At 37.9% G+C, this 14,113-nt stretch overlaps 1 protein-coding gene across 5 annotated transcripts in view; it reads right to left on the bottom strand.

The window, feature by feature from the left end:
• Positions 1-14,113, bottom strand: part of PPP4R1 (protein phosphatase 4 regulatory subunit 1) — a 63,651-nt gene that overhangs the window by 21,229 nt on the left and 28,309 nt on the right. For all 5 annotated transcript variants that reach the window (XM_060613249.3, XM_060613251.3, XM_060613248.3 and 2 more), the window contains 5 exons: positions 13,128-13,235; positions 12,925-12,990; positions 12,091-12,249; positions 7,858-7,985; positions 99-622 (listed from right to left, as the gene is read on the bottom strand). In XM_060613249.3, coding sequence (XP_060469232.1) covers positions 99-622; positions 7,858-7,985; positions 12,091-12,249; positions 12,925-12,990; positions 13,128-13,235 — 985 coding nt within the window. The remainder of the gene's footprint in view (positions 1-98; positions 623-7,857; positions 7,986-12,090; positions 12,250-12,924; positions 12,991-13,127; positions 13,236-14,113) is intronic.

Raw genomic sequence — 14,113 nt, 5'->3', positions numbered from 1 at the left:
AAACAAATTCTTAAAAGGCAATTTTTCTAGGAAAAAGGGTCACCAAATGATAGTTTATATCAGCTTTAGGGTAAAGAACTTGATGGACTCTTCCATACCTTTAACGTCTGGATCATCAATATGCGGCTCTAGATTTTCTATCATTTCTTCAAGTTCCTTTCTGGTGGCCATAGTGATATTTGAAGAACCTGGTATGGTGACTTCAGGTGTTTCTTCTGGTCTCTCTGGGCTGAGTATATTCCCAGAGCCCTGCTCAAGCTCTATATCTAGATCTATTTCAGGAAGAGGAGTCCTCCAGAAATGGAAGGAGTTGTACAATTCCTGATCTAAGAGAGCTGAATCTGGTGAGCTGGTGCCACCCTCTGGCCGTAATGTAGATTTGTAGTTAGCGGGCTTTTTATCATTCTCATTACTAGCTGCTTCCTGATGAGATTCTGAGGACAAAGTACAAAGTAAAGAGCTGTCCATTGGAACACTTATTTCACCTGGAGATTTCCTAGATGTTTCAGCATGTTCTTCCACCATGTTTTCCAGTTTGACACTGGAATTACTAATACTGGGATCTGAAGAAACATCCTCTGGCCTGATTTGTACATCCTCTGGGACTTCTTGATCTCTGATCCTTTTATTGTTTCAGTTGGGGAAAAAAGAAATGAAAGTATAAAAATAATTACTGGAAAAAACTCAATGAAAGATACTACATAAAGTATTTAAACAAGTTAAATATTAAAAATTAAAAAGATTATCCACACAAACTGTATAGTTTATGTACTGGTAATGCTTCTTTTTCCATCAGTTGTTCTGTGTTCAGAGATGTAAATATCTGTTAAGCATAAGTCTAGATATTAAAGTATTACAAGAGTTGGAAAAGATAACACTGTAGAATCCCAGGATTCTTAAATGCCATGCTAATTTCAATAATAAACTAAAGAAAAACTGTAGGAAGATAAATTCCTACAATGCATTTAAAAAATGATCTGATTCTGAGGATTATGGTATTGCCACTGCTCCAATGACATTGAAAAGCTGAGAAATAAAACTTACTTGTTTACATAAAAAAGGAAAAAACCTCTATAATAGTGTTAGAAAAGATCCTATCTGACAAAATGTTAAAATTCACTTAAGTGTAAATAAAGGTTTTTAAATTTCTTCCACTCTTTCCAGCTCTACTCCCAAAGATTTTTTTTCAAAATAGAGTCACGACTTAATTGATAAGGACAGATGGTACAAGCTCCTAAATTCGAGTCCACTGATTATTACCATCCATTGTCTAAACTAAAGCGCTATAGTAAGTTCGAATGTTTATCCCTTATATTTTATCTGATTCAATTAAATTTAACAAACACATATTGAGCACCTACTAGGAGCCAGGAAATGAAGCCAGCGCTGAGGATCCACATGGGAATGAGATGCAGGCCTTGTCAGGGTGATTACAATTGGAGGCAGACAGGAGAAACAAACATGCAAGCCAAGTACCTGCCACACAGAGTGGTGAGCACTGTGAATGGAGCTGAAATTCAAAGGCTTAGAGGAAATGACAGGAGTGGTGTTTGGAAGAACCAGTAAATGTTTATGAGGCTAAGGGGAAGAAAACGCACTCAAGAAAGAAAAAGCATATGCAAAAGCAGGAGTGACAGAGTAAGTATTATATACTCAGAAAGCCACCCGGAGTTTCTTACAGCTAAGAGAAGGGAATGACAGGTGACCAGGGTGAAAAACTTCACCAGCACCACCATGTGCCCTGCCAAACACCTATGGAATGGATCCTATGGGCTACAGGGGATAATGTAGGAATTAGGAAAACTGCATTTTACATGCGTTATTTTTGAGAGAACATTCTGGAAGTGGTGTAGGAAATGGGGTGGAGGTGAGATAGAAGGCAGGGACAATGGGAAGGGCAGTGAGAGGCAATGAGGACTTTGTGAATGAAGGCAAGGCTGGGGCTAGAGAAGAAGTAAACACATTCAAATGATGACAAGACCAATAGGGTATGTTTACTTGTTCCATGCTGGGGACAGAAAACAAAAGGGAGGAATCTGGAAACTGCCAAATTTCTGGCTAGTGTGACAGAACAGATCCTGGTAGCACCAAATGAAAGTGGAAAATGCCAGAACAGTTTAATGAGAAAGCTAATGGGGTTCTGGTTTGGACAGGCTATGTGAGCTATCTAGGGTGCGTTCCAGGTGGGGATGCCCACGGGAAACTGGTCAGACACCGGGGACAGATCTGGAGGTCACCAACTCAGAAGGATGTGTGCGGGGCTTTGATGCGTGCAAGGCGAGAAAGGTCAATGAAAACACGATGGGCACAGAGTAACAGAGCGGGGGCGTTTTTCTCGTGATGCCTGAGAGAGGTGAGCAGAGATGTAGCAAGTGCAGACATGGGAGACTGGCAAAACCGATGAGAAAGCATCATCTTTGGAGAAGAAAGAACATGCGCTCAGGAACACAGGTGCACAAATTAAATGGGGAAAGAGCCACCTCTTTCTAAGGAATATGAAAGGGAAGTAAGGATGAGTGGTGCAGGTAATCTGAAGGTGAACGTGAGGAAAAAAAATTAAAGGTGCTCCCTTGAAACAGCATGTGCCTTTAAACAGACACAGTAAAAGATACTAAACAGGGGCTCACCAGGACCGAGCAAACCGAAGGGGCCGTTAACAGCTGTGTAATATCCCAGGTAAGTAGCCACCGAGAAATTACCAACTCCCCCCAGGTGGGCTTTATCTCATAGTAATGTTCACATTGTTTTCCAAAATATGTATTTTTAAGAGTCTCATGCTCTACCGACTGAGCTAGCCGGGCGGCTCAAAATATGTATTTTTAAAAACACGTGATTATTTTAAAGAAACTTCAAAAACATAGAAAAAAATATGTAAGAAGTCATCTGAAAACATACCACACAACAACAGCATTTAAATTCTGGTGTTTCCCTTCTATTCTTAGGACTACAGTCAGGGTACACAGGGTTACAGTCAGGGTACATAGGAGAGTTGTTACGCCTGTGGGAGCGCTGGGCCCCGAGGTCTTGGCCCTTGTCCCCAGTGCCCGCACTGCACCCCCATAAACCTGGGTTCGGATTCCAGTTACTCCTTATTCATGCAGAAGGGATTGGCTTAGACAACCTGTAAGATTCCTTCCCTCCCCGAAACTGTTCCTGAAGCTAGTGCTGCCATGCCAAATAAATTTCTTCTACATGAGTATTTTCCAATCATGTGCTCCTTACTGGAAGACATCGTTTTACTTTTGTTTAAAGAATTTTAATGGGATAATTGGTGAAATTTGAATGGAGTCTCTAGATTACTGCATGGATGTTAACTTCTTAATTTTGGTAACTGGACTGTGGTTTTGTAGTCATGTCTGCATTTTGAGTAAACACATGCTGAAATATTTAAGAGAGGTAAAAAGAGTATCATGTCTAAAACATTTTCAAAGAACTCAAGAAAAACAGTGAAGCAAATATAGTAAAATATTCCCACTTGGAGGATCTGAAGGTATATGGGATTCTCTATGCTATTTTTGCTATTTTTTGATATGAAAATTAAATTTTTAATAATTACAGTAACAAGACATTGCTTGGTGGGAGTGTGGACTAAAGGGGTTAAAACTTGTAAGACTTCATCTGCTATCTGATAAATTAAAAACACCTGCATTTAAAATACACAAAAAGAATACAATTAAAAGCCCATTCAGGGGCACCTGGCTGTCTCAGTTGGTGCAGCATATAACTCTTGATCTTGGGGTTGTGAATTTGAGCCCCACGTTGGGCATAGAGCCTACTTAAAAATGAATAAATAAACTCATTTAAAAAAAAAAAGTCATTCAGTGATGTAAAACTATTCCACGGGCATGAAGTTCCTTGATTACTGCTCTTACCGTGGCATTAAGATTAAATTTTAGGGGGGCCTGGGTGGCTCAGTCAGTTGAGCTTCCGACTTCAGCTCAGGTCATGATCTCACAGTCCGTGAGTTCGAGCCCCATGTCAGGCTCTGTGCTGACAGCTCAGAGCCTGGAGCCTGCTTTGGATTCTGTGTCTCCCTCTCTCTGCCCCCAGGCCCCACTCACATTCTCTCTCTCTTAAAAATAAAATAAAAACATAAAAAAGATTAAATTTTAATATTCTTAGCCAAAATGAAGAAGAAGAATGGCCAAGTCATTCTATTTGCCTGATGTTACCATACTAGTCTGTATTTAAAACTCCTAGTAAGGGGGTACAGAGGTTGCTCAGTCAGTTGAGCACCCTACTTCGGCTCAGGTCACGATCTCGCGGTCTGTGAGTTTGAGCCCCACATCGGGCTCGCTGCTGTCAGCCTGTCAGCACAGGGCCCATTCTGGATCCTCTGTCCCCCTCTCTCTGCCCCTCATCTGCTTGTGCTCTCCCAAAAATAAATAAACATTAAAAAAACAAAACAAACAAAAAACTCCTAGGATGGTTTTAAAGAGACAAAAAAATTCTTCCTACGATTAAATTCTGGGAAGAATGACATGTATGGATAACAGTTGCTTCAAACTGTCAAAAATATAAATTATCTAAACACTGAATTTTCCTGGAGCTAGGTTAACAGTCAATGCAAGATCAAGCTGCTAAATACCAAAATTCTGATGTTCTTAGTTGTCAGATTTCCAAATGCTATCATACAAGCACACATTGTTTTGAAACCTGGGGAGACCTCTGATTCTGCAAAATGAGATAATTATCCTATCTCCTAAGAGATGTAGGTAATAAGAGCACAAGAGGGTAAGCCAGAAATTTCTGTAACAGAATCTTAATTTTCCTTTAGCGTCTACCTAAGTTTCCTATTAGAGACTCCAGGTCTACAAGAATAAGTACATTGTATTTCAAGGAGAAAATGACCTGTGGGACATCTGGTTAAAGAAGTTCTGTATCCTGACATGAAAGAAAAGAACATAAACCTCTTTCTAGTACTGTGAAATAAATAAATGGAGTTTTCGCATTAGTGAAATAAATTTGTACCAACAGCAATCTCACTTTCACGCAGCTGGCATTAGGCTAAAGTGACAAAAACTGGCATAAGTGGCATAGCTATGTAAAGCTTCTGAGATTAAATTATTTCCAGAGCGCCTGGGTGGCTCAGTTGGTTAAGCGTCTGACTTCGGCTCAGGTCATATCTCACGGCTTGCGGGGCTCGCTGTTGTCAGCACAGAGCCCACTTTGGATCCTCTGTCCCTCTCTCTGCCCCTCCCCGACTCACGCTATCTCTCGTTCAAAAACCAATAAGCATTAAAATACATTTTTTAAATAAATTATTTCCTTACAATTCACTCAGGGTTTATTATGTGCCAACCATGTGCTAGGCTCAGTGAAAGTGTTCTTTTACATGAAAATAAAAAACTAGATTGCCAGAGCAGATGGACTTGTAGTCTACTAGGTGATATCTGCAAATGCACAACTGAAAAGCTATGGATCAGAAATTAGAATTCTCATTCCACTGCTAGTGTCAGCCAAGATGCAAAAGCTCTGAATTTCCCAAAAACTCAGGAAAAGATTTGTGGAGGTAGTGAGTCCAGAGACAGCAAGCATGCTGACATTCACTTTGTTACATGAGATATGGGTGGAACAGAACAGCTCTCGAACAGAAAGCAGGGAGAATCAAAAGGACATAGTGTATTCAGAGAATAATATAACACTTGATTTGACTAAGAAGAGAATGCTTATTTTACATAATTTAAAAATGCAAATTTAAACGTTTAACTCTGCTTCTGGAAGCAGCCTTTATTAATACCTTCAAAGCATTAATAGCCCGATCTAGGATGAGTGAAAGATAAATCTGGTATATAAAGTCAGAGGTTTAAAATCCACTAATGCTTCAAAGTATTAAGTGATATTGAATGTTTCCAGAATCAGATTAAACTATATAATAAATAAATAGTAGTGGAAACAGGCTGTCAAAAACTTGCTTACTTTGTAAGACCTGAATTCCAGGAAAACTGAGAGGACCCTGAGAACAGGAACCAAGTTCCTGATTTCTATCTACAGGAGCTGGTTCATAGTAGGTGCTCAATTAATTTCTGCATAATCAACCAATCAATCCTAAATAACAAAACAAGTTTTACGACAGCTTAAAACCAAAGCCAGTATAGAATTAAGAGAGGGTAAACAAACTAATGGTTCTGACATGAGTAATACAGGGGACTACTTTTTTTGAAGTCAGGAAGTAAAACTACACAAAAACTTTTATAGTACAACTCCCTCCTTGGCCGCAAATTCTCTTCCCTCCCCTATACCGTTAACACGATTCAATCAAGTCTAACAATATAGTGAAAACCCAATGCTACAAATAGTACTGACTTGACATTAAGACATGCTTCATTACAATGGAAGAGGAATTAATTAAGGTTTGCAGGTAAAAGATAGCTACCTTCACACAGCTCTTCCAATAATGTTCTACACCAACAGTCAGTACAACTACTGGCCATGACAGCCACACCAACTATTTTGGTCAGTAAAGTTTTACTGGAACACAGCCACGCCCATCTATTTATGCACGGTCTATGGCTGCTTTCATGCTGCAAGGGCAGAGCTGAGTGGTCGTGGCAGACATTGAAAATATTTATTTAGCCTTGGGAAAAAGGTTGCTGACCCCTGACCTATACAATTCTCTGTAAATTCGTATTTTCACTTACTAAACTCTCTCCAGATTTAAAAATAAATAAAACTTATGTAATAGTCTTTGTACAATTAGGTAGTGAACAAGGCAGTGAACACTGACTTTAAAAATGAAAAACAGATAACATTTCCCCCCCCGCCCCCATCATCATTTTTGTCAAACTCCTTGCAGCAGCTGTTTTTCAAAAGAACTGACAGAATTTGCTCGCTAGGAAGACAGGTTTAGAGTGATTTTCTTCCTTTACAAAAAACAGTACCTCAGGTTTGTTTGGCTATTCAGCAGGACAGTAGGAGAACGGGCAAAAAGGTAAAACAAGGCAGCAGAGAAGAAAGGAAGAACTGCCAAATCAAAACACCAAGAAAGCAAATATCACAGTATCAAGACCTACAGAAGAAAATGTCCATTAGCATCATGACAAGGGAGGGACAAGACACTATGGCAACTTAAGCATTATAGTAGGGACTGTTTCAAAACCAGGTTCTCAATTATTTCAAGTGCACACCTGTGAAGTGCATATTTCCCATGCACCAAGTTAGGCTTGAATTTTTTCCCCTAAGTATATAATAAATTTTAAAAACTAAAACTCAGAATGTCTTAATGTAAAAAAGGTTTAAAAATAAAAAATCAGAGTTGTCCTTTGTATTTTAAAACTTAGCTGCCCTATTACATTTACAGTTGATATTCTAGTTAATAAGCACATTAATTTGGTGCTAATCATTACAATGCTTTTCCCCTCCATGAGAGATAATCATCATTCTGCAGAGTTCAAGATCCACAATTAAATTAACTGACTGAAAGGAAAAATAATAGTAAGAAATGGACTATATACTAAAACATATTCCCAAATTAGGTTCTATCCCTTAAAAAACTACTCTTTAGGTTGTACAATCATTACTCCGTCTATTCTAAATGTCAACAGATGGCTTACTAGGTAACTAACCTGTTAAATAAACTTACTGATTAAAAAGCTATCATATCTCTCATTTACACTTCTCTCCACGGCCAGGGTCAAGCTCACTGCTACATGCATCTTCATCTTCTCATTTAAGACACAAATCACCAGAGGCATTTAACAAATGTATTTACAATACAGCTCTTCAAAAATATTTACCCATTTTTACAATCGAGACAAGTAGCAAAGGCTCCAAAAAGAACATTTATTATGAAACAGAGGAAATGAAAATCTGTTCACAGGCAATAAACCTGGAAAGTAAAGTTTGAAGAAATCATACCTATTTTTGTCTTCTACTGATGTATCTTCTGAGCTTTTGCTTTCTTCTTTAAAATACTGGCCTGAGCTAGACGGATTAGCAAAAGTAGATATGAAAGGTCCCAAAGACTGAAAAGCTGCTTGGCGAACCTAGGAAGAAAAAGAGGAGGTAAAAATAAGGGATTATTAACAATCTACTGGCCATATACTGAAGTATGGTTAAGACAGGAGTAAGGTATTCTAAAAAACTCTCCCAGATTCAGAACTATAAATCGTTCTTCAGCTAGGATTTAAGATTCTTTATAAACTATTCTGTTTTTTTACTTTCAACTTTAAAATCTGGCTTGAATATTCCAATCGTTAGAATATGAATATGAGAGCCCATAGAGCATTTGCATGGGACTAAAGGAGGTACTGCAGTGTTCTCAAGGAAACCAAGATTGCCAAACAGAAAATACAGGGCAATAAAGTAAAAAAATGTGATAATCCATTTCATGTTTTCTGGTAGGAAAGACTGTAATTTGCTCACTATAAGGAAACAAGACAGATGTGCCAAAACTACAGACTTAATCAGAAATAGAATACTATTTCACAAAAAACTGGGTACACATACTACTGTTATCCATGAATGTCTCAAGTAGGAAAACTGAAAAAAGGTTATAGAATTTTATTTATCTTATATTGTATTTCTGTATTATTTTTGCAATCAAGATCACAAAAAAAAATTGGGGGAAGAGAGGATTCATGAGAGGAAGCAGAAGGATGGACACAGTCTGACAGAGGTCACTCTGAGGGGAGAAAAACCACAAACCAATTTCTCTAAGATCCTGCCCCTGAGGCATATCAATACCAATACTTTTTCCATGGTTTAAAATGAGGATTATGTGGGGCACCTGGGTGGCTCAGTCAGTTAAACATCAGACTTCAGCTCAGGTCATGATCTCACAGTTTGTGAGTTTGAGCCCCGCATCGGGCTCTGTGCTGACAGCTCAGAGCCTAGAGCTTGCTTCGGACTCTGTGTCTCCCTCTCTCTCTCTCTGCCCTCCCCAGCCTGCAATCTGTCTCCCTCTCAAAAAATAAATAAAACATTAAAAAAAAGAAAAAAGAAAAAAAAAGATAGCAAAAAGCAGCGTATGTGTGAACTTACAGATTTTTTCCCCTTTATATGGTAAATGTTGCTTCCATAAAAACATAAAAGGTAACTTTTAAGACTATTTTTGCATGAGTGTAGTCTATTCTGGATACTGTTAAAACTCTGAGCTTGTCCCAAATAGGCCTAGGATTTACATATACCTCAAATGACAGATTTAAGGAATCCTTCATTTTAATATAAACACATTCCCAAATTACCAGGAAATACTGCATGTGCAAACAATGATAAAATAAAGTTTCAAAATAAAAACTTCAAATAAGCTATATAATCTTTTCTATCCAGCTCATGTAAGACATTTTTTAAAAAACATTAAAATAGTACTAAGGCTTAACAGTCTTTCCCTTTATGTAGAGTCTATTTGTATATGGAAAGGTCCTGAGATCTATTTCAGGTGTGACAACATAGGAGAGCCACTGACCAGTGAAATGGTTGAAATCGGGGGGGAAAAAAAGACCTCCAAAAACCCACAATTTAACACCCCAGGACATAGTCCTAGGGGCAGGCAAACAACAAAACAAGGAATATCTACTCAAAAAAATCTGTAAATATTCAGTAAAAAAACAAAAACGAAAACAAAAACAAAAAAAAACCTGAGAGTCTGTGGTATTTAAACCAGGGAGGTAAACCACTACTCCAAACTGTGGCAGCCAGCAACACTGGGCCCCCTCTCTTCTAGCTTCTAGCCAGAGGGATTTTGAGGTTTCTCCTCCTGCCCCAGCTACCTGATGCTGAGGCCAGGTCCTGGACAAGTACAGTGGGTGCAGGGGCTCCCTTCTTCTGAACAACGCCTATGGGTAGAATGGAAGCTCTACCTTGGATCTGGCTCAGAACACTGGGCCATGAGAATACTCCGAATACGGCCCCTGCCCCAGTTTATGAGGCCCCTCCTCCAGGATAGAGGAGCCAAGAGTACCTCTGGTTGCCCACCCCGAGGCAGCCACCACTCCCACTCCCACCAAAATGCGGTCATCCCAGGGTGGCTGTGGGCATGCCCAGGGCTGCGCCTCCTTGGGGGGGGGGGGGGGGGGAATAAGAGTCCACTAAAGCATTCCTGCCGATCACTAAGCAGATAAGTAGGTCATCATAACAAGCCCCAGAGAGGGGTACCAGTCCCCAAATTTGCTGTGTTACCTAAAATGACCAGTTTCAAAAATAAAGAAATAAAAGGCATGAAAAGGAACAAAAAAGTATGATCCATACACTGGGGGAAAAGTTAGGGAACAGAAATTATGTGTGGGAACAGTAAGATGTTGGACTTAGAAAAAAACTTCTAAGTGACCATTATAAATTATTGACAGAACAGAATGAAAGCAGGATTAAGGAAGTAAAGCAAGGTATGAGGACAGTGTCCTATCAAATGCAGGTTCATGAAGAGAATCAGATGGAAATTCTAGAGTTGAAAAGTACAACAACTGAAATAAAAACACCACATAAACTTAAATAGATCTTAACTGGTAGAAAAAAAGAACTAGTGAACACAAGGTACATCATTATAGATTAGGCAAGATGAAGAACAGAAAGAAGAAAATGAGGAAAAATGAACAGAATCTCAGAAAATGTGGGACATAAAGTGTACCAACATATGTACAATAGGAATACCAGAAGAGTCGGAAAAGACAGTATTTGGAGAAATGATGGCTTAAAACATCCCAAATTTATTAAAAATCAGTAACATACACATCAAAGAAGCTCAACAAAGTAGGATGAGCCAATGGAGATCTATAAATACATTGCAGTAAAAATGCCAGGAGTCAAAAGCAAGAAGAAAATCTTGAAAGCAGCAAAAGGAAAGTGACATATCATTTACAAGGGAACCCCAATAAACACTAATTTCCTGGCAAAAACAGGAGAGACAGACCAGAAGGCAGTGGGGACAACACATTCAACGTGCTCAAAGAAAAACCCCGTTAGCCAAGAATCCTATACCCAACAAAGCTATCTTTCAAAAACGAAGGCAAAATAAAGATATTCCCGAATGAACAGAAATTGAGAATTTACTGCTACCATATTTACATTACGGTAAATATGAAAGGAAGCTCTTCAGGTTGAAAGCCAGTTACCCTGGATGGTAATTCAAAGAAAAAAGAATGATCTCAAATTGGTAACTTAATCTTCTACCTCAAGACACTGGAAAAAGAAGAGCAAAAGCAAGCAGAAGAGAGGGCATAATAAAGATTAGAGTGGAAGTTAATGAAATAGAGGACAGAAATTTAGAGAAAATCAGTGAAGCCAAAGTTGTAAAAGGCTGAAGAAAACAGAAAAACCTTTAGCAGAAACAAAGAGACAGGACTCAAATTACTAGAGTCAAAAAGAAGGGATATTACTACTAATGTTAGAGAAATGCAAAGATTATGAAGTAAGTACTATGGATCATATACCAGCAAATTAGAGCACTTACGTGAAACAGACGAATTCCTAGACAAACTATCAACTCTGACCCAAGAAGAAATCATCTGAGTAACTCTTTAACAAGTGAAAATAAACTTAATAGCCCTGTAACAAGCGAGTAGTAAAAAAAAACAACCCCAAAATCAAAACAAAACAAAAAAACCGCACACAAAGAAAAGTTAAAACTGAGATCACATTACTTATTTCTACTCAACATTTAAAAGAGAACACCAATTCTTCGAAAATTCTCCCAAAACATAGAAGAGGAGGGAGTACTTCCTAAACTTGTTCTATGAGGCATTACTGTGTTAACAAAACAAACAAAAGAAAACAAACAAAAAGCCATCACAAGGAAGCTACAGACCATTATCTTTTACAAAACTATGAAAACCCCTAACAAAATAGTGGCAAACTGAATCCAGCAACACAGCAAGAATTATTACACTATGACCAGGTAAGACTTACTAAAAGTCAGTTAACATCTGAAAATCAATATACCACAACATATCAATAGAATGAACATGATTTACATCTGTACCGAAGTTCTGCCCAGTTTAATAAACAAAAGTAATACGGTAGTTTACTTATTGCCTATTCCTAAAAGTATTAACAATAACATACTCTGAATAAATTGTTTCTTAAATTATGAAATCAAAACCATGTTTTATGTAAAATGTATTATTTTCCAAAAATGATAATTAGACAAAGCCCTACCCAACGTGAAGGATCACTGATCAAATTAATAAACAGTGCTGACAATTTAGTCCGCCGGATCTCTTGACATGTTGCGCAGGAAACCGCCATGAAGCATTCAGCACAAGCCTTCCGGACTCCCCACACGTTGTCAGAACAAAGCTGGAAAAACCTGGGCAGCTATGCAAGGATAGGGTTTTGTTAGGCAGACAAACCAGGTTTCAGTGGTTACTTTTATTTCATTTTCTGTTTTTAAAATATTAGATTTTCCTGTAACAATTTAGAAAAACCATGTAGCATTAACACTCAGTAATTTTAAATAAATCACACCTAATTCACAACAATGTTGACTATGCAAGGGCAAACCCAACAAATAAAGGTTAAATGTTATTCAAAAGCTTGTACCTAAACTGTTTTGCCTAACAGATGGCTTCAGAAGCTCTTCAAGTACGTTAACTTCTACTTTAAGCATGTATATCCCATGTACTCACCATTTAAAAATAACAAGCTGTAGGTTTAATTTGTCACTGAAATACTTGAGAGTTGCAGTCAAATTACGGACTTGTTTGAATAAAGAAAGAACTGATTTGTTTAATAGAAAATGGGAGAGGTAAAAACAAATCAATGGTTCTTACGCATCACGTACATTCGGTTTTAACAAACCATCATCTAAACGCAATTCAAGGGCCCAGATTACAGAAATTTAAACTCTCAAGGTCATATTATCTTTCTGGTTTACGTTCACGGAATTGTGTTCATAAAATGTGGGGTGAATGTATGCACTGCAAATTCACGTGTGACTCTGTACCGTATTGCTTGCTCCTTTATTTACCTCTTTATTTCTGCAATACTTACCAACATCTCCTCAGTAGCTTGCTGGCCAACCACGCTGCAAATATCTCCAAAATTGGCAGCACAGACCTGCCAACAAAAGCATCACTGACATTTCAAAATATTACAAATACACTGCTTTAAAAATAATCTTTTACGTTTCACATATCAATACAGTAACCACTAAAACCACATGTTCTTAAACAAACAAAATGCCTAAAAAATACCTTTCGAACATGAAACATTCTGCAATCACAGCACATCTCACAAAACCTAGGGAGGATAAGACGCTCTGTAATGTCCTTCCCAACCATGGGAGCCATTTTGCACATTATCTAAAATGAATAAGAACAAAAGCACACTGAAAATATCTTCAAGTTAAGACTTTTCCAGTTAAGTTTGCTAACTTGTTAAAAGTATATACTTCAGGAAATATAAAATAGGATATGGCATCACACCGCAAACATCACAAAAAACATTCATCTTATTTATCCAAGTTGAAGACAGAAAAATAGATACTACTACCAATAAAATCAATCAATAATTACTAAATGCACAGTAAACCCAGAGAGAATCTGAAAAATTTCATTTTCATCTATAGTTTCAATCTTATTAATCATTTTGCCTGATAATTTAAAAGCAGAATCCTCTACATTTTCCCAGTAAGAAAATGAGTGGTAACTGTTCAACGGGAAAGATTATCCATAAGAAGAATGTGGATTTAGTATATTTGTGCTGCTAAGACTTATTTGGAGGCAGTCATTACCTTGCAAAGTACCGTTTTAACAGAAACTTGTGCACAAGAGAACTGCCTTGGTTCCACGGAAGACAAGGACACGGTTCCAACGCACAGTTTCAGTTAACGCAGTACCAGGCAAAGTGAGAATGAACTATGTTTGAAAACCTGCCCAATGTTATTTAAATAAATCCCCCTTCCCCACTCTCCCAGTTAGTACAGAAAGAAATCTGATGGCCTATTATTATTTATCTATTACATCTACTCCTAGCCATACAAATAGGATTAGAAGTAAATGGAATAGAGATTGCAAAGAAAGAAAACTCCATTCACACACGGCAGGACTGTCTAGCTAGAAAACCCCAAGGAATATACAAAGAGGCCACCAGACAAATAAGTGTACTTAGGAAGTTTACAGCACTTATGTCAGAACATAAAAATCAAATGTATTTCTATAAATTAGCAACGAACTGAAAA

The sequence above is a fragment of the Panthera onca genome, chromosome D3 (genome assembly GCF_046562875.1).
Source record: "Panthera onca isolate mPanOnc1 chromosome D3, mPanOnc1 haplotype 2, whole genome shotgun sequence".
NCBI lineage: Eukaryota > Metazoa > Chordata > Mammalia > Carnivora > Felidae > Panthera > Panthera onca.
The sequence above is the reverse complement of the archived record's forward strand: the minus strand, read 5'-3'. Positions and strand labels throughout refer to the sequence as shown.